We start from the raw sequence: 24,039 nt of genomic DNA on the forward strand, positions 1-24,039 counted from the left end.
CGGTTCCGACCCCGAGTTTGACATGGACTCTGCATGTCGATGGCTCTTCAAACTCGGGGGGTAGCGGAGCGGGACTTATCCTCACCAGCCCGGAGGGGGTGGTCGCTGAGCAAGCCTTGCGCCTCGAGTTTCCTGCTTCCAATAATATGGCGGAGTACGAAGCGCTTGTCGCCGGGCTCAAGCTAGCCAAAGAGTTAGGAGTAAAGGACTTGAAGGCCTTCAGTGATTCTCAGCTCGTCGTCAACCAAATTATGGGCGACTTTGAAGCCAGAGACCCGACCATGCAGAAGTATCTTCAGAAGGTACGGGATCTCGCCTCGACCCTGGACTCTTTTCACATTCAACATGTTATCAGGTCGGAGAATCTCAGGGCCGACCAGCTATCAAAGCTGGCGTCCTCTCGCATGAGCGAGCTTCCCAAGGAGGCAGTACTGGAGTACCTCCAAAAGCCCAGTACAGACGAGCCAGAGCAGACCCTCTGCACTGAGTTCGAGCCGAGCTGGATGGACGCACTCATCAGCTATCTGCAAGATGAAGTCCTTCCCACTGATGAACAAGAAGCTCGCCGAATAAAGCGCTCCGCCACCCGGTACATACTATACGAGGGAAAGCTCTATCGGAGATCTTTCACATCTCCCCTCCTCAGATGCCTTCGCCCAACGGAGGCTGATTATGCCATGCGCGAGGTCCATGAAGGGATTTGTGGAAATCATCTAGGAGGGCGAGCATTGGCCCATAAAATTCTGCGCCAAGGATATTATTGGCCGACACTCCAGAAGGATGCTATGGACTTTGTCCAAAGATGTGACCGGTGCCAGAGGAACGCCAATGTCCAACGCCGGCCCTCGGCTCCCTTAACTTCAATCAGCTCCCCTTGGCCTTTTGCCCAGTGGGGAATTGACATCCTAAGGCCATTTCCACTGGCCACTGGGCAAAGGAAGTTCCTGGTCGTCTCCATCGACTATTTCACAAAATGGGTGGAAGCCGAGCCCCTTGCCCGGATTACCGAGCAGAAGATGCGGAATTTTGTTTGGAAGTCCATAATCTGCAGATTCGGGCTTCCCCGCATCCTCATCTCTGACAACGGTCGCCAGTTTGACAACATTCACTTCAGAAAATTCTGCTCCGAGCTTGGCATTGACCACCGCTTCACCTCGGTTGCGCACCCTCAGACAAACGGAGAAACCGAGGTAACAAACCGTACTATTTTGCAGGGTCTCAAAGCCAGGCTCGACAAATCCAAAGGACAATGGGTCGAAGACCTATACAATGTCCTGTGGGCTTACCGGACCACGTTCCGCGTCCCCACCGGCGAGACTCCCTTCAACCTGACATACGGGACGGAGGCTGTCATCCCACTGGAGATTGGGATTCCTTCTCCGAGAGTCGAGCATCACGACGCCAGCTCCAACTCTTTGCAGCTCAGAAGCAACCTTGACCTAGTCGAGGAAACAAGGGAGGCCGCCCGAGTTCGTATGGCGAGGTACCAGCAAAGGACAGCTCAATACTACAACGCCAGGGTCAAAGTCAAATCTTTCAGACCACGGGACCTTGTCCTCAGAAGAGCTGAAGCCTCCCGACCAACTGAGCAAGGGAAGCTGGCCCCGAACTGGGAAGGACCATACCGAGTCACGCGCATCCGCCGACCCGGAACCTATAAATTGGAGTCTCTAGATAGGACTCCCATTCCGCGGAGCTGGAGCTCTGAAAATCTCCGCGTGTACCACCAGTAGAACCCCAAGGGGTCCTCCATTATTCAACTATTGAATCTCATTCTATGAATTTCATTTCATAATAAACTTATGGTCTGCATACTCATTCCAAGCTCACCGATTTTCCTGGTTATCTCATGATCCCAGGTTTATTTCTCCTCCCCTGACCACGGTTGGGATGCCCCGATGTCTCGGGATGATGGGGGACTTACGAGGATTCCCTGAAGATGTTCGTGAGTTCGTGATACGCTCTCCATCGGCCAACGAGCTCGGCTCGTTCTCCTACCCTGACCACGGTCAGGATGCCCTGTCACAACGGGATGCCCCGATCCGTCGGGATGGCTCGAGACGTCGAGATACGGTCTTAAGTGACCGACGAGCTCGGCTCGTCCTCCATCGACTTCCACCGACGAGCTCGGCTCGTGCTCCATCGGCCAATGAGCTCGGCTCGTTCTCCTACCCTGACCACGGTCAGGATGCCCCGAGACGTCGGGATGCCCCGATCCGTCGGGATGCCCTGAGACGTCAGGATGCCCCAATATATTGGGATGCCCTGCCACAACGGGATGCCCCGATCCGTCGGGATGGCTCGAGACGTCGAGATACGGTCTTAAGTGACCGACGAGCTCGGCTCGTCCTCCATCGACTTCCACTGACGAGCTCGGCTCGTGCTCCATCGACTTCCACCGACGAGCTCGGCTCGTTCTCCTACCCTGACCACGGTCAGGATGCCCCGAGACGTCGGGATGCCCTGATCCGTCGGGATGCCCCGAGACGTCGGGATGCCCCGGCTATAGGGATGCTCGAGACGTCGAGATATGAGTTGCGGTCCTCTCTGACCAGACGAGCTCGGCTCGTTCTCCATCGACTTCCACCGACGAGCTCGGCTCGTGCTCCATCGGCCAACGAGCTCGGCTCGTTCTCCTACCCTGACCACAGTCAGGATGCCCCGAGACGTCGGGATGCCCCGATCCGTCGGGATGGCTCGAGACGTCGAGATACGGTCTTAAGTGACCGACGAGCTCGGCTCGTCCTCCATCGACTTCCACCGACGAGCTCGGCTCGTGCTCCATCGGCCAACGAGCTCGGCTCGTTCTCCTACCCCGACCTCGGCCGGGATGCCTCGAGACGTCGGGATGCCCCGATTCTTCGGAATGCCCCGATACGTTGGGATGCGGTCTTCACTGACCAAGACGAGCTCGGCTCGTTCTCCACCGGCTTCAACCAACAAGCTCGGCTCGTTCTCCATCACCGGATTTCTCTGCCGACGTCCTCAAAGAGCGGACCCCGAGCAGAGGAAGCGTCTTCAGTCGCCTCGGCGCAAGGACGCACACGGTACAAGGTACCCATTTATTTAATGTTTTTACATTATCTTATCTATTCTTGGATCTCTGCCGACGTCCTTAAAGAGCGGACCCCGAGCAGAGGAAGCGTCTTCAGTCGCCTCGGCGCAAGGACGCACACGGTACAAGGTACCCATTTATTTAATGTTTTTACATTATCTTATCTATTCTTGGATCTCTGCCGACGCCCTTAAAGAGCGGACCCTGAGCAGAGGAAGCGTCTTCAGTCGCCTCGGCGCAAGGACGCACACGGTACAAGGTACCCATTTACTTAATGTTTCTACATTATCTTATCTGTTTTGGATTTCTCTGCCGACGTCCTCAAAGAGTGGACTCCGAGCAGAATGTTTTAGTCGTCTCGGCGTGAAAACACTCACGATACCAACAAACTTGGTATAAACCTAGTCTGTTGAATCCCCGTCACGAGCTGACGAGCATTCGACCCATTCGTTGGAAAAGAATCCGGTCCGCCCCGGCAACCCGAGGCTCGGATTCAAAGTTCACTATGCTAAAAAATCCAAGTCCTAGCGACCGCCCCAGGGCTTGGTCGAATTCTGGACTAGGCTCGGAAAAATTCTCCGAGCCCAAATCCCCTTGGTATAAGCATAAGCGTCGCTATACCACTGGCCGAAGGACCGAGCATGGAGCTCGGCTAGCCAAACCTAAAACCAAACCCTGTGGCGGGTAAAGCTGAAGCCCTAGAGCCCATATCCTCGGAACCTAAAATGGATCCGAGCAGATAAACTTGGACTACAACAGACGAGTTTCCAAAAAAGTATATTCATTTCAAAAAGCCCGTAGGCTGAGTACAAAAATTCGGGTTCGGCCCTTACAAGTATGGGGGGCCATCCCGACTTTACAAAATAACAAAAATTACATCAAGGCTCGAGCTCGACCACTTCGGCTTCGGCAGTATCGGGAGCGGTAGGCTCAGCAGTTGGGGCTTCAGTAGCCTCGGCAGCAATGGGAGTAGCCTCAGGGGCGGCTTCGGGGGCGGCTTCGGTCGCCTCGGCCGGACCTCCCTGGTCGGCCCCCGGAGTTTCTGCCTCCGCCTCCGGCCTCTCGACCCCTGCTCCCGGTTGAAGCAGGTTTACGTCAAAATCCGGGAGGAGCCGCCGCAGTTGGTTGCGGAAATCCCGGAAGCCCTGGATCAGCCCATTCACGCCCTCCTCTGCTAGGAGGTCGTGAAACTCCTCCGACTCGCGGAAGAGCCTCACCGCGTTCTGGGCTTGCTCCCGAGCCTCGAGCTCCCGAGCCTCGTGGTATGCGGCCTTCCGCTCAAGGGTTTTTATTTCCCGCTCGAGCTCTAAGTGTCGGAGGCGGGCATTCCCCACCTCCTGCTCGCGGGAGGCCAACGCCAGCTCGGCTGCGGCCAAACGAGCCTCGGCGGTGCGCACTTCGGACCTTGCTAGTGTGTGCGCGCCCTTCTCTTCATCGAGCTCGGCGGTCAGAGCTCGAATTCTTTCGTCGGATGCTCCAATTCTTTCTTGGAGCACCTGACGTTCGGCCTCGGAGGCCTGGTACCTCGCCTCGGCGGCCAGGTACCTCGCCTGGGCCTCCTCGTAACCGCGCTGGCACCTCCGGGCCCGCTCCCGGTAGTCTTGGACTATGTGCATCAGCATTTCCGTCTCGTGCAAGTGCTGTAAAAGAGACGAAAAGAAAAACATAAGGCGCTGCGAGTAAAAATCTTTTACAAATTACGCAGATGAAAAATTTTACTTACCCGGACAGCGTTGCAGCGGGTAGCGTCCATGAAGGCATTGTAGCTCATGGACTGTATCGTGGCCCGGTCGGCCGGGAGCAGCGCGACCCGAAATACTTCGCGCGCCACTCGAGGGTTTTCGAGGGCTGAATCGCCCTCGAATACCGACCAGGTGAGTGCAAGAGGCACTCGCTCCCCCGAGCCTGATGGGCCCGGAAGGCCAGCATCGGCTGGCCTCGGCGGAGCCGACCCCGAGGCTCCCTGACTGCTCCCCGACTCGGAGCTAGGGGGCTGGGGTCGGACAAGCGGCCGATCTGACTGCCGCACGACTGAGGCGGGGCGCGCAAGCGCGGGACCCGCAGGACTCCTCCCCTGGTCGGCAACTGGAGCGTCCTGCCGACCAGGAACTTGTGCCAGGGGCACCGGGCATGGGAGCACTGCTGAAGCTCCCCGGGAGCCCGAGCCCCTGGAATCCGCGCCCTCTCTCTGACCAGCATCGGGGTGCGCGGGGCGAGAAGGACCCGCCTCGGCCACTGCTGTCGCTGGGGTTGCTGAGGTCGCCGAGACCTTCTGCTTCTTCCTCGGCTCGGTGGGCTCGCCCGAGAGCTCGGCTGCCCTCTTCTGGAAGCGGGCGTAGAGGACTTCGCTTTTAGTCACCATCTTTGCGATATCTGCAAAGGCGAACAGGATTAGAACATTAGAACAGTAAGGAAATAAAAAGAGACTAACTATCCTTACCGTGGGGACGTGCCGAGCTCAGGCCCACGTTCACCAGAGCGTCCTCACATGTGAGGCCGTTCAGCAAAATGCCGTCCCCGAGGCCGCGGATGGTGTCGATGATCCTCTGCTCACGTGGAGAAAGCTGGGGGGGTTTGTTGATGGACCTGAGCTGGGCCGGCCCCCACCTGGGGTCAAACCCCCAGGACCGTTCAGAACCTAGGAAGAAGAATTTCTTCTTCCAGTCATGAATGGACGAGGGGGCACCATGAAAGAGTGGCCGACCCGCCCGAAGGGCGATGTAGAGCCACTCACCGTCTTCCGGATTCGACTTAAAAATAAAAAGTCGCCGAAAAACGTTGACAGAGGTCGGAATCCCGTGCAGTAAGCACAGTGACAGGAAACCGATCACCGTCCTCCAGGCATTCGGAGCGAGTTGCGCTGGAACCAGCCGGCATACCATCAGCAACTCATTCACGAAGCTGTGAAGAGGAAATCGGAGACCGGCCCAGAGTGACTCTAGGTACACTCCAATCCGGCCTACCGGAGGATCGGTTACCCGATCCCCACGCCTGGCGGGTTCCAAACGGAACCCGTGAAGAGGGAAAAACCACTCTTCGGTCATTTCGACCTCCAGGACGCTCATGGTAGATACAACCTCACTGGGAGGAGAACCCATTGAGAGAGAGAGATTAAAAAGAAAAAGGGGGACCTGAGGAAGATGTCGGAGAAAAGAACTTCGGACTGTGAAAAGCTGGGGGAAGAAAAGTTGGAAGCAGAAGGCAATAGGAAGGGGACGAAGGGCCAGGGGAGAGTTTATATAAACCTCCCCAACGGCCCCGATCGGCAAAAAGAAAAGCCGCACCCCGTTGAGATGACCACACGTGTCGGTCCAAAAGACAGAACGACGCATTTAATTAGGGCTAACGCTTCGAACGCCGAAGCGCCCCATCGGATCGTGCGGCCCCATCATGAGCCCACGGCGCGAGGACGCCTCGCAAAAGGTGTTCCAATAATGAGGATTTTCGGGAAAGAAGAGACGCCGCCTATTAAAGGCATCTCGAAGCGTCCGATAATTCAAAATGCGCAATAAATTAAAATTTTCGGAATTCATAATGACCCAGCTAAAGCTACTTCCCGCGCTCCAGCTGGTAGCCAACTGGAACTCGAAAGTCGGGGGGTAGTGTTGGGGGAAAAACCCCAAGTCATACCGCCACGGAGGCGCTCGGCCAGAAAGCGCCGACCGGAAAGGCGCTCGGCCAAAGAGCGCCGACCAGAAAGATGCTCGGCCAAAAAGCGCCGACCAGGAAGGCGCCGACCAGGAAAGCGCCGACCAGGAAGGCGCCCGACCAGAGAGCACCAACCAGAGGGGTGCTCGGCTAGAGAGCGCCGATCCGTAAAGATGCTCGGCCCAAGAGCCGACCAGAAAAGCGCTCGATTAGAAGACGCTGACCAGAAGCATTAGAAGCAACCCCGCCACAGGGCGCCCCATTGGGCGACCAGCTCGGCTTGGCACCCCTGCCGAGCCGATTGCCTTGACCAAATGTTCAACTCCTGCCTAACCCCCTGAGGGACCTGACAACTCCACTACAACCTGCCGCTATCTCCAAGCCATCAAGGCATAAGATCTCCGCAGGTATTTGGCACGACCTGCCATTAATGCATGAGACCCCCTCAAGTCTCCGATGCACTCAGTCATTTAATGAACACGGCTCAAGACGATCTCCGGATCACTGAACCATCAAAGCGTATGGCTCTCCCTGACCGCCGGTTCACTCGGTAATAAATGCACTTACCATCCATGGACCCCAGGCCTACCACGGCCGGCGGTTCAACCACTCCAACAGGTCCGATCGACCGTGACAACTCCCTGGTTTCGGTCTGATTCGGCCTTATTTTCCACTACGCCATTAATGGGCCAAATCGTGCCCAATTATTACAAAAGAGAACAAACCCCCTGTCACCTCCCGGGCAACATAAAATCCTTCTATAAAAGGGAGCCTGGGAGGAAAGAAGGGGGGGACCGGAACACAAGTAAACGGCACAGACACAATTGAGCACAATATTCTCTTCATCTTCTCCACATATCTCTTCCTTGCTCTCTCCACATATTTGCCCCCTCTGACTTAAGCATCGGAGGGCCGGCGCCGGGGAGCCCGGCCACCGGCTTTTTTGCAGGACAGGACAGGACACACTCTCCCTCACTCGCTCACCCTCCAGGAGGACGCCGCCGGCCGGCGCACCGCCGTCCGCCCTCCCTGCGGCGGAGCTCCTCCTCCCCTGGCTCCGTGGCGGCCCCCGGGTCCAATTTCCAGCAACAGAAACTATCTGGGAAATGCCTTTTTTTTCTTCTAATGGTTTCACATGCATTTTGAGGATGTCTTACATATTCGTTTATCTATAAATGCTTCATACTTCTCGAATGTTATGCATTTTGGCCACTGCTCCCTCATGTTTTCTTTCTCTGCAAAATAAGTTGTTATGCTTTTATTAATAATACAGCATTATAGTTCTTCTTGCACTTCTAGTAATTTCTTTGGTTGTGTTGGCAATAACTATTCTCTTGACTTGCTGCAGGCCCTTGCTCTTAAGCATCATACTTCCAAAATAGCAGATTTTTCTGATCTTCACACTTTAACAACATTTGGCTTCAGAGGAGAGGCACTAAGTTCCCTTTGTGCATTGGGGAAGTTGACTGTGGAAACAAGAACAAAAAATGAGCCGGTTGGCACACATTTGACATTTGATCATTCAGGTTTGGTAACAAATGAAAGGAAAACTGCACGTCAAGTTGGCACCACTGTGACTGTTGAGAAATTATTCTCCACTTTGCCCGTGCGAAGTAAGGAATTTAGTCGCAACATTCGGCGAGAATATGGAAAGCTTGTTTCTTTATTAAATGTGAGACAGCCTTTCTCCACACTACTATAGGAATCATTTCACTTGTTATTTCATGAATTATATTTGTCAGTTTTGTAATTCCTCACTTAGTCTAAACTTTCAAGTCTCAACCCATTGTACTTGGTTAACTATTACATGTCATTATGTTCTAAGGATCTTCTTCTTGGGTGGTTGTCTATTGTCTTATGTATTGCTTTCCCTGGTGGTTACTCTCCTTGCTGATATTTTCAGTATCATTCATTTATGCATATGCATATGCCCTAATTTCTACTTTTCTTTTCTTTTTTTCAAAAAAAAAGATTGTCGTTAATGCCTTCTCCGAAGTAATTAATTGGATCTAATTTTTTCTTCATGCTTTATCAGGCATATGCTATAATTGCTAAAGGAGTCCGATTACTTTGCACGAACTCGACTAGCAAAAGTTCAAAATCTGTGGTGCTAAAAACTCAAGGAAGCAGTTCAATAAAGGATAATATCATAACTGTCTTTGGTTTAAACACCTTCCAATGCTTAGCGCCTTTGAGTTTATGCATATCTGAAGGCTGCACCATCGAGGGCTTTCTTTCCAAGCCAGGATGTGGCAGTGGTCGTAATTTGGGAGACAGGCAGTTTTTTTATGTAAATAGGAGACCTGTTGATATGCCAAAGATCAGCAAACTTGTCAATGAATTATATAGACTCTCAAATGCCAAGCAATATCCCATTGCAATCTTGAATTTTATTGTACCAACTACATCTTATGATGTTAATGTAACTCCTGATAAGAGGAAAATTTTCTTTTCTGATGAGAACTCCCTTATGCTTTCTTTACGAGCAGCTATAGAAAGGATATATTCTCCTCATCAGTGCAGTTATTCTACCAACAACATTAGGGAGCGCGAGAAAGAGGCAGATATCATTGACTCGGATGTTCATCATAATGATGAGGAGCCCTTGGCAACACCCGAATCTCCTAAAGGTGGTGGGCTAGCGGAAATCTCATCTTGTCAAGAATTGGTTGTGGATGATTACTCACCAAAGACACCGCAAGTGCAGAGTCAGGATTTCCATGAGAAACTGGGAACTGTTCAAGGTGACAGAAGCTCTCAACAAAAGGAATTGACTCTTAATGCGTGTGAGATCAACAAATCTGAAAGTCTTTCTGCCTACCAGTATAAGCAATCTAGTAGCTCTGCCAAATCAACTGCGAAAATTGATGGGAAGAGTGCAAATCACCCAAGATTAATGAAGAAAGACAAAGTTTCTCATTCAAATCTTGTACAATCTTCACTTACAAACTTTGTGACTCCAAGTAAGAGGAAGCATGAAAATAGATGCAGTGTGTTGTCTGAAATGCCCGTTCTGAGAAATGAAAATATTTCTTGTCAAGTCAGAAAAATAAGTTCAGAAATGCATGCTTCAGTCTCAAGATCCCATACATGTAATGATCAAGGGGATAATTCTCCTGAAGCCAGCACAGAAACATTAGAGGAGCACCATGTATCATTGAATATCTCTAACAGAGAGGAGATTTCCCTTTCTGGTAAATATGACATGCGTGATGGAGGATCTAGTGGGGTATGTAAACTTTTTTTTAATACTTCATTCACCTTTGCCAGATATTCATTCATTTTATGTTGTAAATTGCTTTCGTCAGCATAGACTAGTAATGTAGTTGAAGTGGCTCCTAGTCCTACTGCATTGTGCTTTCCTTGGTGAGTTGTACTCAGAGGATTAGTTTGTTGTCATTATTGAGCCACATTTAGAAACTTATTATTGGTTAGGACTTAGAAGTCTTCAGATAATCACATCCTGCAGTGTATTTTCATAATGCCAAGGTTGAAGCAAGTTTTTAAATATTGAACCGTATTAGGCAATACAGGGCGTACTGCAAGGTCCGCCGAACCGGTACTGGTAGGCGTTTTGGACTGGTTTAGTACTGGTTCGTACTGATGCCGAACCGGTGTGCTGCCCAGTGCACACAGGCGCGCGCCAATGCTGTTCCCCGCGGTCCCGCACGGTTCGCACCAGGAACCGCTCGGTTCCGGCGCCGGAACCGTTTTCCACCGTCGTATCGTACCGGTCAGGGACCAGACCGGTCCGGTAACAACCTAATAGAATACCAATATCATAATGAAGGCTTGATGTTTTCTATACAGTCATATGGTACTATTTTCTTTGATGATTCCAAAAATATACCATGAGTCAACATAGGAGCATATTATCCTAATAAGGGACTAGTATCACGCTATATACCAAAATTCAAAGCATTAGTTGAAACCTGAAAGTGTTGTCTAAGCATACTCTTCAACACATCTACACTGTATTTGCTAATTCTTGCATGTGTGTAATGAGATTTTATGCAGGCTCTTGCCAACAATGCATTGGGAACCTACTCTTCTTAATATTAGACCTTCAATTGTGCCTTCTTGACCGACGACTTTTTTGGTATTGAGCTGCTTATAGTTCGCTATCTCGGTACCGGATTCCGTATTGGTGTCATCTTATAGTGTTGGTACGTAGTACAGTACAAGACGGCAAAACATATCGAGTGTCAGTATGGTATGAGACTATATACCAATTTGGTACCGATATGGTACGATACTAACCAGTACAACAAACTTTGGAGCTGTTTGCATACCCTACTTGATACCTTTTTATGGGCATTCTTATCTATTTGACGATCATTTAACTTCATTTCATATGAGATGGTGAGCCTATTTGTTAATGCTCCTCCATATGTTCTTAATGCGGCTATCCTGCTATTTTTTTATATTTTGGATTTTGCTAATACACTACATACCACATGGACCCACAGATAGTTCAAACTTTGGGTATTTGGGGCATGCTAGGTACCAATACTGCATTAGTTAGATGAGAGACGCCTGATAGAGACTAAGTCCTCAACCTTTATTTGAAACTTGAAAGTATGCTAAAGGCATATTATGACACAATAGCACAACTCATTTGAGGTTTGATTGCTTTGTGGTGATAAGTGGATGCGTTTTCAACATTCAGATAAGAATTTTAATGATACTAAATAAATACAGTATCTTAAAAACATATTAAAGATGAAACATTGTTGGTTAGTAGCAAGTCCTGAACTAGCATGTTTTTTTTGCTTTAGCTGGTTCATCATATAATGCGTGTATGAATACACTTAATAAAATCAGAAGATACAAGCTCACGGAGTGCCCGAGGCAACTCTCCCTCTCCTGACCACAAGGTATGCTCTGAATGGTTAGCCACATAAGCAGCCATTTAGTCGGCAGCCCCGTTGGCTTCTCTAAATACATGCTTGGCCGGAAAGGCCACACCCTGCCTTGTCATCATCCAGATGTCCCGGAGCAAGGGGTGGTCCGAGCTCACATCCCTCGGACCCCCTTGGATCCATCTGATCACCATGGCCAAGTCGCCCTTCAGGATTACCGAGCTGGCCTGTAGCACTCGCCTCACATGTCGAAAGTCTACCCAGGTAGCCCTCAACCCCGCCCCGGGAACTGAAGTGTCGAATAATTGGCAGCCGCCCGCTGCCACCATCCTGAAGTACGGATCTCGTATGACAAAATCCGCACCTCTCCTCGTACCTCCATCCAAAACAGATCCGTCGAAGTTGACCTTGAGGAAGCTCGGAGGTGGAGGTTCCCAAGTGAAGAACACCATCTGAGGGGCTACCTGAGCAAAAGGGGAACCCCAGGTGTTTCGAGCTATCAAAGGTCCATCAGAAGAGAACGGATGACTGATCTCCGCCGTCTGCACTCGGGCATACTTCGCCACAAACCGCAATGACATCCTGCGCTCGTCAAAGATACGAGCATTTCTTGCCAGCCAAATCTGATAGCTGTGCAAGTCGCTCTAACGGCCTTCTGACGTGTCAGTGGACTATCCGACTACTGACGAATCATCTGTAAGAGCTGCACTCTCTGAGTCTCTGACTCTAGGCCTCCCGCGGCGTTCTTGCCCACTACTACGTCAACTTTGCCCATGTACACTGAAATAGCACATGGTCCACCGTTTCGTCAACACCACACCTCCCGCAGTCGAGGAGAATCCTCAAACCACGTCTACTCAGCACCGCGTTCGTCGGCAGGCGATCCCAGATCCCCTTCCATAAGAAGAGCGCTACTTTCAGGTGAAGCCGGAACCTCCAGATCCAAGTGCAGTCCGGCCTTGGCTCATTCTCCTGCTAGATAACTCGGGTGAGATTCCCCAACCTAGCACTGGGCCTGCATGAGGTACCCCAAACCCGGATGTCTGGTCCCGCACAGGACAGGACCGAGAGGGACCGGACCCTTTTGGCAAGATGCACCCCAAACAACTGTCATAGCCTGGTCTTGTTCCACTCTGCCCCTCCTGGTACTAGGAGGTCACACACCTGCAGCCCCTCTGCTCCTGCAGCATCAACCATGGTCGGCCAGCGCCTCAAGGAAAGAGCATCCATCCACGAGTTACCGGCCACATCGATACTGCGCCCATCACCTATTAGCCATTTGGTGTTCGCCGAAGCGGTTGACAGGTACCTCCCAATCTCCTGCCACAAGAAAGAAACTCTGCGACCACTCAGTGCCATCCCCTCCGAGCCCCACGACCATAGCTGGCTGCCATCACCTGGCTCCAAAGCTTCCGTGGCTCTAACATAAACTGAACTGCATGACGAGCAATGAAAGCCTCACGTCTCTCTAGAAGAGACTGCACCTCCAGATCGCCCTCTGGGAGGGAGGAAGCAGACGCTCTCACTGGCCACCAAGTGCACCCTATGGCCCCCTCTGTATGACCCCCACAGGAAGCTCCGAAGAAGCCGCTCTATCCTCATCAGAATCGTCTTTGATACCACAGTGTTGGCCATAAGATAGACTGGCATGGATCTCAGCACTGATCTGACCAGTGTCAACTTGCCCATCATGGAGAGGGAGGCAGCCCTCCAACCCTCCAACCTGCTTTGGATGCGCTGTAGCAAACCAGAACGCTCTGCCACCTGTAGTCTCCTGTCTGAGATGGAAACTCCCAGATAGCTCTAGATCCCCTCCTGGCATCTGCAGTATCCTCTGGATCTTCCATCTGACTTTGCTCTACATGCTACAGCTGAAATAAATTGTTGACTTCTGGAAGTTCACCTTCTGCCCAGACGCCGTGCAGTAATCCGCCAATACCCTACTGAGGACCCGTGCATCAGAAGCCCGCACCCTGGCGAAAAGAAGACAGTCATCAGCGAAAAGTAAATGGGACATGGGTCGAGCCCCTGGAGCTGGAACCTAGGCTTCCAGCTTCCGACTGGCACACACAACCTGCAAAGCACGAGACAAACCATCAGAACAAATAATAATAAAGGATATCCCTGTCGAAGCCCCATGGTGGACTCGAAGAAAGATGACGGCGTGCCATTGACCAAGATAGAGAACTTAGGCCCTCGGATGCATCCTAAAACCCATCCAATCCATATCCTATGGAAACCAAAGCTCTCCAACGCTTGCCTTAGAAAACTCCACCTGATTCTATCGTAAGCTCTCTTCATATCCAGCTTGACTGCCATCAGGCTTCGCCTCTTCGGTGCCCGTTGAAGATCCTACATCATTTCCTAGGCCAACATGACGTTGTGAGAAATGTTTCTACCAGCCACAAAAGCCCCTTGCTCCTGGCTGATAATGTCGGGCAACAAGGGCTTCATCCTGCCCACCATTATCCTTGCCATCCTTGCCACAACTTTGTATAAGGTTGCCACAAACTTCTATATCAGCATAATGAAGGTGGCCTTCCAGTCCTCGGGCATTGTTGCCCGAGCTAAGAAGCACAGAATAGCCTCCGTAACTGCTCCCCGTATGATGCCCCAATATTTTTGAAAGAAAAGAGGGGGGAACTTGTCAGGTCCAGGGGCCTCTATCCTATGCCAGAGCCCAGACCTGCCTTCTGCACCTCCCTTTCTGACACTGGCCGAACGAGGGTTGCATTATCATTGGCACCAATTCCAACATCTACCGTCGGGAGTTGGCTTACATCACCAGAGCCCCCGTCCTCCGTCCATCGGGAGCAGAAGAAGTCAAGCAAGACCTATCTGATGGCCGGCTCTCCCTCCACCCGCTGGCCCGACCTGTCTCGCAGGGAGTGGATCATGCTCCGCTGCTTCCTGATAACCGTCGATCGATGAAAAAATCTGGTATTGCGATCTCCCTCGCTTACCCACTGAATCCGAGACTTCTGTCGCCAGAAGATCTCATGCTGTCGCAGCAATGAGTGGTGAGTGGCAAGGAGCCTTCGAAGGTCGACCATATCAGCCTTCGGGAACTAGCATTTTTTGATTTGTCTAACAAAAACTATGGAAAAGTTTAAGATAGATCGAGATATTCGGGAGAGAAAAAATAATAAGCCACCTAAACGAGAAAATAACCAAGTAACTTCTTAGGTTTGACCATATTCATGTGTATTTTGATTTGTAAATTTTGTGCAGTTTTATGGCGTACTGAAGTATGGGCAGGTATCAAAAAATGCATACCGATCTTGATGAATATCAACATGCATGCACTGTATAGTTTTGGCATGGTATACATCAAACCAAGATTCGTCGTACCAATTTGTAGCGACCACACCGTACTGTACCACTAAGGTACCGTCATGGCACCTCTGTTCGGTAGATGAGTCAAAGTAGTATGTATCGGTCCAAACTAAGGTTCACTGTACCGGTACTGGACCTCGTACTGGTGCCACACTAGCATAGTATCGGTACGATACGGTACGCGGTATGTCTGGCATACCGACACTCGGTATGCTATCGATACCGATACCGGTACGGTACGGTACATCCGATAATGTTCAGTTTGGTACGTTACAGCATACCATGGTCCAAACCGAGTGAAACCACCCCGTACCGTTTGGTACCACCTGAAGCAGGATGCGTAGCATACCATACGGACCCATATTGCCCGATTTCAGGTGGTACCATGATAAAAATAAGAAAAAGGGATCGGAAGCTATCTCGACAGGAGGTGCGTGTTGTACTATAATGGTTCCAAGATGCCGAACCGGAAATGTGCGAGGACGGCACTCAATACTGAGATTGCGGACTTTGTATCAGACCATATCAACTTTTATGCCCTTGCTGATAACTCATCAAAATACCAAGCTTCTTATTGACAGTAGAAGACAATACAGTTGAGATGGGAACTTGTAAATAATTTAATAGAAAATGGCATGAAGAACTAGCTGGTCCTCTATATGAATAGAGATGGCATGCATTGTCCAAGAGAAACTTTCATTCTTTTACTATAGCCACAAATAAAAGTCATGCTGTCACAATGTTCATGTATAATGGAATACGAAAGAAATAGAAACACAGCCTCAGTTCTGGTTGGATCATTTGTAAGTAAACTGTTCTATAGTATCTGCTACCTCCTCTGCTATATAAACCTAGAAAAGACTTAAGCCTGGTGACATTTCGTATCACTTCGCCAGAAAACCATGAAGCACTTAGGTTATACATCCTAGAGAACAGAACTCTAAAAGAAGTAGACTCCCTCCAAAAACTTAACACGAGTGCGAGAATGTGCCCTGAATCTCAAAGATCTCTTCATTGCCCAAGAATTGCAGCAGAGCTCAGTTAATATCCCGATCCCCTTTGGTAAAGGCCTTCAAAGGCTCTTGGTTTAACCCCATTTTGTAATAAATTAAACCCCTGTACATGGCCTAAACCATTCATCTCCATTTCTCTAGTAAGATTGCATAAGTATTTCCTGTTTTCCTGGTAAATAGGCATTTGATCAAGAGAGGACTTATCTAATCTATTTCACTTAAAAGGAAAGCTAATCATTGTTTTCTGCTACTATTTTTTCCACTCTTTCACTAATTTCTTTGGAAATTGTGAAATAAGAACTTTGGAATAGCATCATAGTAAGAAAATATATCTTTGGAGGATTTCTGCAGAAATTGGTGGAATGGCATGTGCACCATTTAGGACTTGTAAACATTACCGTTACTAGTTATCTCCTGTCATTTGTCATGTTTTGCATTTCTGGCTTTGCACAGGAATATTTATTGGCGGACTATCGGTCATGCATATATAGATTTTCACAAAGGGTTAGATTGATATATGAATATGACATACCAACTAATGTACGATAATTTATAGTATATGAGAATCTTAGCATATGCGAGCCCAACCATTGTTACTCTAAATGCATTTCGAACCCATATGATTCAGAGTAGACTGCATTCTAGTTAACATTCATTTCTAAGTGAGGACAGTTTAGCAAAAATTTGGCATGAGATTGCACTATTAACTAGCAAAAGTAGACTCAATTTAGGGATGCTCTGAAGCAAACTTATTTATTTTGATCACTTCCTATATATTTTGCAGTGGTACTGTATCTTCTTTTTCTTTTTCTTCCATATTGGTAGCATAATTGTTTGTAAAGCTGCACTGAACGCAATGTTACAATCCCCAGCAGAATTCAGGATTACAGGATACTCCATTGCTTGCTCAAGCAAACTCTGAATCTTCACCTGACAAAGATTTGGAAATAAAGTCAGCAAACCTTTCAGGCTTTCCTTCAGAGCTTGAATCACAACACAAAATTAATGACACTTTAAAACCTTGTTCCCTTATGACTATGTCTTCATATTTGCAATTTAATATCAATGATCTTAGAAGAAGAAGGCAACAGAGGCTCTCAAGATTATGTTCAAACAATTCATCAGATGATGGAAAGAGGATTGCAAGGTAATTGAACAATCTATCCTTTACATTATATAGAGTTAGAAAACTACCTATATCATCTTTATGTCCAGCTACGACTTTTTTCCTATTGTTTTTACTTGATTTGCCTTGCCTTAGGTGTTATACTGCTGCAACACTTGCGAATTCTCAACCAGAAAATGATGAGGGAAAAGCATGCTCTTTAGCGGCAGCTATTGTTGAGTTCGAGAGATTTTTCAGAAAAGAAGATTTTGGACGCATGGAGGTAGTCACATACACTCAGTCTTGACAATTGTTGTCATAGACCATATCCTACTTAGATGAATAACATTGAGTGTTTATGATTGTTGGGAACCCTAGTGGTCGCATACATATATTTTTAAAAATTTTATAGCAGAAGTATGAATTAAACTATTTAATTCCTATGCATGCTAGAGAACATATCTCTACAACAAAAATAGATCCAGGACTTTAAACATTTATCCTAAATAAGTATGCATGATTCTATGTCTAATATGTAGTCATGCAGAATTTCGGCAACCTAGTTGATTTCTAATCCTAATTTCTAATGAGATCAGATCTAATACCTTTTTGCTTTGAGGACTTTGATGATGCCTTGATCACCTTATGTAGCCGCACACGCGTCCGGCCTCTACGGATAGTCCACGCGAAGCTCTAGGATGATCCACAACTGCAGGAGTGCTAGCTCACGTAGAGGTGCTGCAGTGGCTGAACTTTTCTCCCTCGAAGCACTCAACTTTTGATTCTTCTTCGAGAGGATGAAGAATGGAGATGAAGGAGAAGGAGGAGAGAGGGCGGCTGGCTCTCAGAATTTGTCCAGAATTCAGAACCCTTTCTAAAGACCATGTCTTTCAAACCCTAGGCATGGGGGTCTTTTTATAGCCAAAAGACCCCCCATGCCTCACATCTATTTTAGCCAACGAATTTGGCTGATAAAATTTTCAAAAAATTCTAGTGAATCGGCAGCTAAGAGGTGAACAAATCCTCTTTTAATTTTGCGCCATGAATCCCTAAAAATTAGGGGGTTCATGTGCCCCAAACTTTAGCCGCACGCCACCCTGCTTCATGCGCCACGCTGTCCCTATAAATTAAGGATTTGATTCCAATCTTTTTAGGAAGATTTGAAGCGCCATATTTTTTTGAAAAATAGCCCCACGCCTCCTCTTTCCTTACGCCAAAAATAAAGAGGAAAGGCGCCACTAATTTTAGGGATAAGGATGAGGTGTCTTTCTTCTTCAAGAAAGAAAGTTAGGGTCCTAAAATTTAGGGATTCTTCTTATCAATTTCTGTATTTTTGAACTTAGAATCCTTATCAAATAAGGACTTTTAATAGGCTCGGGTCAAGCCTAATCAACTCGGATCGAAGCCTAATCAACTCGGATCGAAGCCAATCCAATTAGGTCAAACCCTGAATCAATTGAGTTTATTAGCAATCTAATTGCTAATTAATCCTTCAATAATTCAATAATTATTTTACTGCAACTTTTTCTTTGGGTAATTTGTCAATCGAATTGACCGATGTGCCCCTGGACGATTTTTAATCGTCGATCAGCCATTTGATCAACCTAGAAACTTCTATGCGTGTGACCCCATAGGTTTGAACCTAAGCCGGTAGCACAAGATCGACTTCCTGTACTAATCGAAGTGACCATCTAACAATGGTACTCGACGTCCGGATAGGCTGAATAATTATAAAGTAATATTCTGAAATCCTTGGACTATGGTTACCGTATAATTAATTCTTATGACTTCAAATGCCTAGGATGACTTTAGAGTTCTGTCAACTCTTTAATCAGTGCATCCAAAATGTGTTTCAACTTTACAAATTCCGTGACTCCTCACAAAGATTACCCTGGCCAAGGTTTTGCTAAATTGAACACAAGGGCATTATTTCCTATCTCCAGGAGGGGTCAATTCCATCTTGACTCACGCACCGACTTCGCAAGTACTTGACTGCACCTAATAGCCTTCCATCACTGAATTAGAAATTCAGATAGTCCAGTGCCAAAGTACAGTGAGTTGCTTGCAAGTCACCGTGGTGATCTCAGGTCTAAGGGATACTTATACCCATATCCACTCGGAACATCTCTTGACAGCAGAGCGTTCCGGAGCTGGTCACGTTCAATGAAGTGTTCTCCTATACTTTACCTGTGTGACATATCAGTATCTCTACACTCCTTGGTTAAGAGGACAACCAACGTATATGGCACCCAACGACCTATTCTTGATAATGCTATTGTCCTAGTGATAGCATATCGTTTGGCCGCGAACTAGTTTAAGGACTTGTTGATAAATCCTCCTTTATCGTTTAATAGAGTCCTAAGGACTTCATTACATTACTTGAGTTCACGAAGATGCAAAATATGTAATGAAACATTTGCCAAATAACTTTTATTAATTTCATTAATTCATATACAATTCAATCATCAACAGGCTGACGATTGTCTTTCATGACACAATTTCCAACAATGATGACCAGTTGACTACCATTCTAAGTTTTTGGGCATGGGAATCAGAATGGGCATGTTAATATTGCAAAATGCGCTTCCGGAGTTGAGATTTGTTTAATATCACAAAAACTAGTTTTCATAAAAACCATTAAGGTGTTGTATGTGATACTTTTGCTATAAAATATAGCAATTCCTAGCATCTCTTATCTATCAATAAATGTTCTGACATTTTGGCTGGAGGACCTGTGATGTAGGGAGTTGAGAAGGGTCAGAGAGAAAACAAAAGTTGTCACAGAGTTCCCATGTCTTTAATTTATTGGGAGTTTATGAATTAGATTTTGTTATGGTATCCCATATTTTGGATAATTGTTAGACTCTCCTGCATGATCACTCTGACCTTAACAATGATATTTTAGTTTAATATTATTCATCCAGACTTCCCATCTTTATATAGCGTTCTGAAGCATCCATTTTTCTGATTGAAAAACCATTATTTGCTGGAATCTGGAGGAGGAATAGAGAAAAGAATGACATGTTTTAGCATTGCTATAATAGATCAGCTCTTTTTAGGAAATTCAGGATTTCAACTATGGTAAGTTACATACACTACTTTAACCAGCCAAATTTTCAGTTGAGGTTTGGTTGCCCCAATTTGCTGACATTGTATATTCGAATTAAAGCATCTAACAAACACTTAGGTCCTCTTTGGATGCTGGAAGGTCTTATCGACTGATAAGAAATTCAAGCAGGGCATCAACTTTGAAATTACGACAGAAAGAAGATACTTGGAGGTGATTGGGGAGGCCAGAGGAGTAACTGATCCTATTTTTTAGAATTAGATAAATCACCTCATAGAAGTGATTAGTTATCCCAAAAGAACAGGGGTTGGTTAGCAACCACAGTAGCTCCTAAATCTTTCCACCATAGTGTCAGTCATGTTTTAAAAAGAGAGAGGCCCCGTTAGAAGATCTATCAGAGTGATAAGATCTTCTGACATCTGATCAGATCTTCCAACATCCGAGTCAGCCCTTAATGACTTATATATCCATTTTTTTTAAAAAAATGGGTGTTTACTGTTAGCTGATTGTTTATTTTAATTCTATTTTGGCAGTCCATCTTAATTACCTTAAAATGCTTGTTTGACTAATCAGACTCTGGGCATTTGTTATATATATATATGGGTGGTTATACCCTTTTCTTTCTTTTGGAATGTTTGAGGGTGCAAGTCTAGTTCCATAAAAAAGAAGAGGGTGTGAGTATATGTTTTAATGCTTTTTCAGGTTATAAATGAACAAAAATTTTAAGCATTGTATATTGTGTTTGTATCCATTAATAATTTGCATTATATCATGTTCTTCAATCCAAGGTCTTGTCATCTTGTGCACATTGACACTTGAAACATGCAGCATTTAAATGGACACTTCATAGGAAAGTGGAGATTGATGTAAAGCTTCAATTTTCCCCTTATCTTGACTATTTTGGATTGGTTTTTAGTGAAAGAACTGACATTTTAGGCTTTACTTATGATACTTCTCTAATACCATATGGATCCTTATTTATGCATCGCCATAGAGAATATATAATGCTAGACCAAAAATTATCAATAAAATAAAATATTCAAGAAACTGAATCTTACAAGAAGATGCTCTTTTTTTTGGCACGCTTTATAAGTTTAATTATATCCTATGCCTCACCATATCCTTGGTAATGTTTTTGTCAGTTTGATGATGGTTAGAGCAATTAACTAATACAACATTAATACATGTTGATAATTGAACTCAAAATTAGGTAGTTATTTATTATGCTGGTGGCACCACAACTCAATATTTAAGAATTCAGATATGATGTGGATTAATACTTTTAACTGTGTGCCAGCATCTCATAAGCCCATACAGAGGTGCAGCCCAAATAGAGTGACTTTTTGGACGACTATTAGAGAAATAGAGACTTGGAAACCAGTAGAATATTTGTTGCAGCTTGAAAACACATTGTGGGGGTCTAGGCAGTGATGTGGGAGTACCTAGGTCACTGTGGGTGTTTTTGGTCATTTTGATTTTTGAAGTGTTATGGTTAAATTCTTGCAAGTTCAGGGTTAATGTAAGCATATTTTGGAGGAAGGATTGAATAGATTCTGTTGCACACCTGTTGCATGTGGGTTGGCATGCGATGGTACTATCTATCAGATGGCAACATGTAGTATATGCTAGTCGCAAGCCTGGTAATATGCAATGTTCATAATTAAAAGAAAGGGTCTGTGCCAGGGAGAACAAATCATGAAGTAGGACAGTACGATACAGCATTATGGACCCAATTACCATGCCATAACTGGCCAGCATGATTTGTACAACACTACATTATAAAATGAAACATGCCAACACCTAAATCCTAGATTTAGAGTCTTATCATTTTCATTCTTACTACATGGTTGAGCTGGTTTTTCTCAACAGGGTTATATTCTTTCATATAGAAAATATTTTGCAGAGAAAACTTAATTATTTGCTCAACGTCATTACCATTTCCCAATAAAAGATAAGGTTGATTACTGAGCAGAACTCAAAGATGAGAAGGATCAATGGACTGAACTGCTTTTACAGCTGGTTGTTAGTATGACGTCAACCCCCTGGAAATTCTCATCAAATTCCCAGCGAAGGCAAATCTAGGCAAAAGGAGGCCTTATATGCTACATGGCAGATGGGAAGACCTACCTGATTATCTGTTAAAACTAAGAGTTGATAGATGGATTTTTTCTTTATCTTAGTGCAATTGAGTGATGCTTGTAGGTGATCAGAGATACCTATACCCTCATCTCTTCCTTTGTTTTATTTTTCTTTCTTCTCTTTACATGTTCATTACTCTTGCTTTAGTTTTAATTACTCAGTTTATCTGGGCTTTGATTTTTTTCCTTTTAATATGAGGACATGTTTCAGGTTGTTGGGCAGTTCAATCTTGGATTTATTATTGGAAAGTTAGACGATGACTTATTTATTGTAGATCAGGTGATGTCTTTTCTTTGACATCAAAGTACTTTCTTGAACCACTCATATTGTGCACATGCAAACATTGTTAATGAATAATGTGTGACTCGAATCCGAAAGTCCTAATTACGACCATTTTCATGGCATGGTAATTAGATTATGCTATGTGCATCGAATTTGAACTGACAGTTTCACAACCTTTTGCTCTCATTATCTACAGCATGCTGCAGATGAAAAATGTAATTTCGAGCAACTCTCACAATCAACCACCTTGAACCTACAGCCCCTACTTCAGTGAGTATGGAGATAATCATTTTGATACGTTATGTGATTCTTTTGTGATAAAAGTGCAAATTTGTGATATTCATAAGAAACTGATAGCAGCTAAATAATTAACATGGGATCATCTCTTCAGAAACTAAGCATGCTTAGGTGTGATATCTTATTAAGGGAAACCACTATAACAAGCCATCCTATGCTTCCTATGTGTTCTCCACAATAAAAGATGTATATGATTACTAAAGTATCTAGGCTGTGGTTTTATTAGGAATGTAACAATTACCAGGGAAAGAAGTGTAGCATCAACTACTATGGTTTGCGAGGGACTTGCATATTCCGATATATTTTTTCTTAAATCAGGCCTATTACCTGAGCATCACCAAGTTAACTGTTGCCCATTATTGATCATTCAATCACCCCTTGAGCCCTTTTGGACTACCAATAGTTTCCACAAAAACTTAAAAGCAGAATTTTCAAACCCCTACATTGTTATGGTTGCCAAAAACATGCAATGTGTCCTACGTCCTGTGACAGGAGTCACCGGACAGTAAACCCCGGTTTTCCTAACCCTAAAGGTCGACCTAGTCATTTACATGCCATGTCTTGAACAGAATTTATTGGAGAGTCTACCTAACAACCATGATTTATCTTATAATAATTTACTGTTAAGTTTCCAGGTGCAGTACAAAAGATTGGGATATGCATTCATTATTCTTTTGTTCAATACAAATTAAATTATGGAATATTTTAGTGGTTGGTTAGACTAAGATGTGCATAGGTTGTGGGTACCATGCTCTCTAGACATCTAGCACTAGAATGACATCATAGAAAGCAATACTAGAAAGAAAATTTAAGTTTTTATTTTTTAGTTAAAGAAAAATATAAACAGAAGGTGGTTTATAAGTATTTTTTGGTTTTTCAAGGAACTGGCATTTGGTTAGACAGAGGTGTAAGTTTTACAAAGATTAAAGAAAAGCAAGGCCTTTTTTCCCTTAAAAAGGGCTTTGAAATTTAACAAAAAAAAGCTTTAAAATGTGGTCTGTATTCTTATTCCATTTCTTGCCTATTAATGGTGAAAGTGATGGTCATTGAAGCATCCATAACTGTTGGCTCATAAAATGCATGTATTTCTTAATCCTCAAAAACTTCAATTAAATACTTGTAACTTATATATGAAAAAATACTTGTAGTAGCACTGTTTTGTGTGTGTTTCCTTCTGAACTTGTAACCTGGTGGCAAGGGCAATGTTTTATCTAGTCAAATTTGTACTTGTTTAT

At 45.8% G+C, this 24,039-nt stretch overlaps 1 protein-coding gene across 23 annotated transcripts in view; it reads left to right on the top strand.

Moving 5' to 3' along the window:
- PMS1 (DNA mismatch repair protein) overlaps window positions 1–24,039 on the top strand; it is a 65,718-nt gene that overhangs the window by 9,992 nt on the left and 31,687 nt on the right. For 8 of the 23 annotated variants that reach the window (XM_088716935.2, XM_088716932.2, XM_088716934.2 and 5 more), the window contains 6 exons: window positions 8,052–8,375; window positions 8,739–9,932; window positions 16,790–17,061; window positions 17,176–17,302; window positions 22,436–22,504; window positions 22,704–22,777. In XM_088716935.2, the coding sequence (XP_088573061.2) occupies window positions 8,052–8,375; window positions 8,739–9,932; window positions 16,790–17,061; window positions 17,176–17,302; window positions 22,436–22,504; window positions 22,704–22,777 (2,060 nt within the window). Of the gene's footprint in view, window positions 1–8,051; window positions 8,376–8,738; window positions 9,933–16,786; window positions 17,062–17,175; window positions 17,303–22,435; window positions 22,505–22,703; window positions 22,778–24,039 lie in introns of all 23 variants that reach the window. The other 15 variants (XM_088716917.2, XM_088716916.2, XM_088716923.2 and 12 more) reach the window with 3 other exon arrangements.

This window comes from Phoenix dactylifera, chromosome 2 (genome assembly GCF_051530095.1).
Source record: "Phoenix dactylifera cultivar Ajwa chromosome 2, Ajwa_hap1_PhDact_Kaust_v1.1, whole genome shotgun sequence".
In the NCBI taxonomy this organism is placed as follows: domain Eukaryota; kingdom Viridiplantae; phylum Streptophyta; class Magnoliopsida; order Arecales; family Arecaceae; genus Phoenix; species Phoenix dactylifera.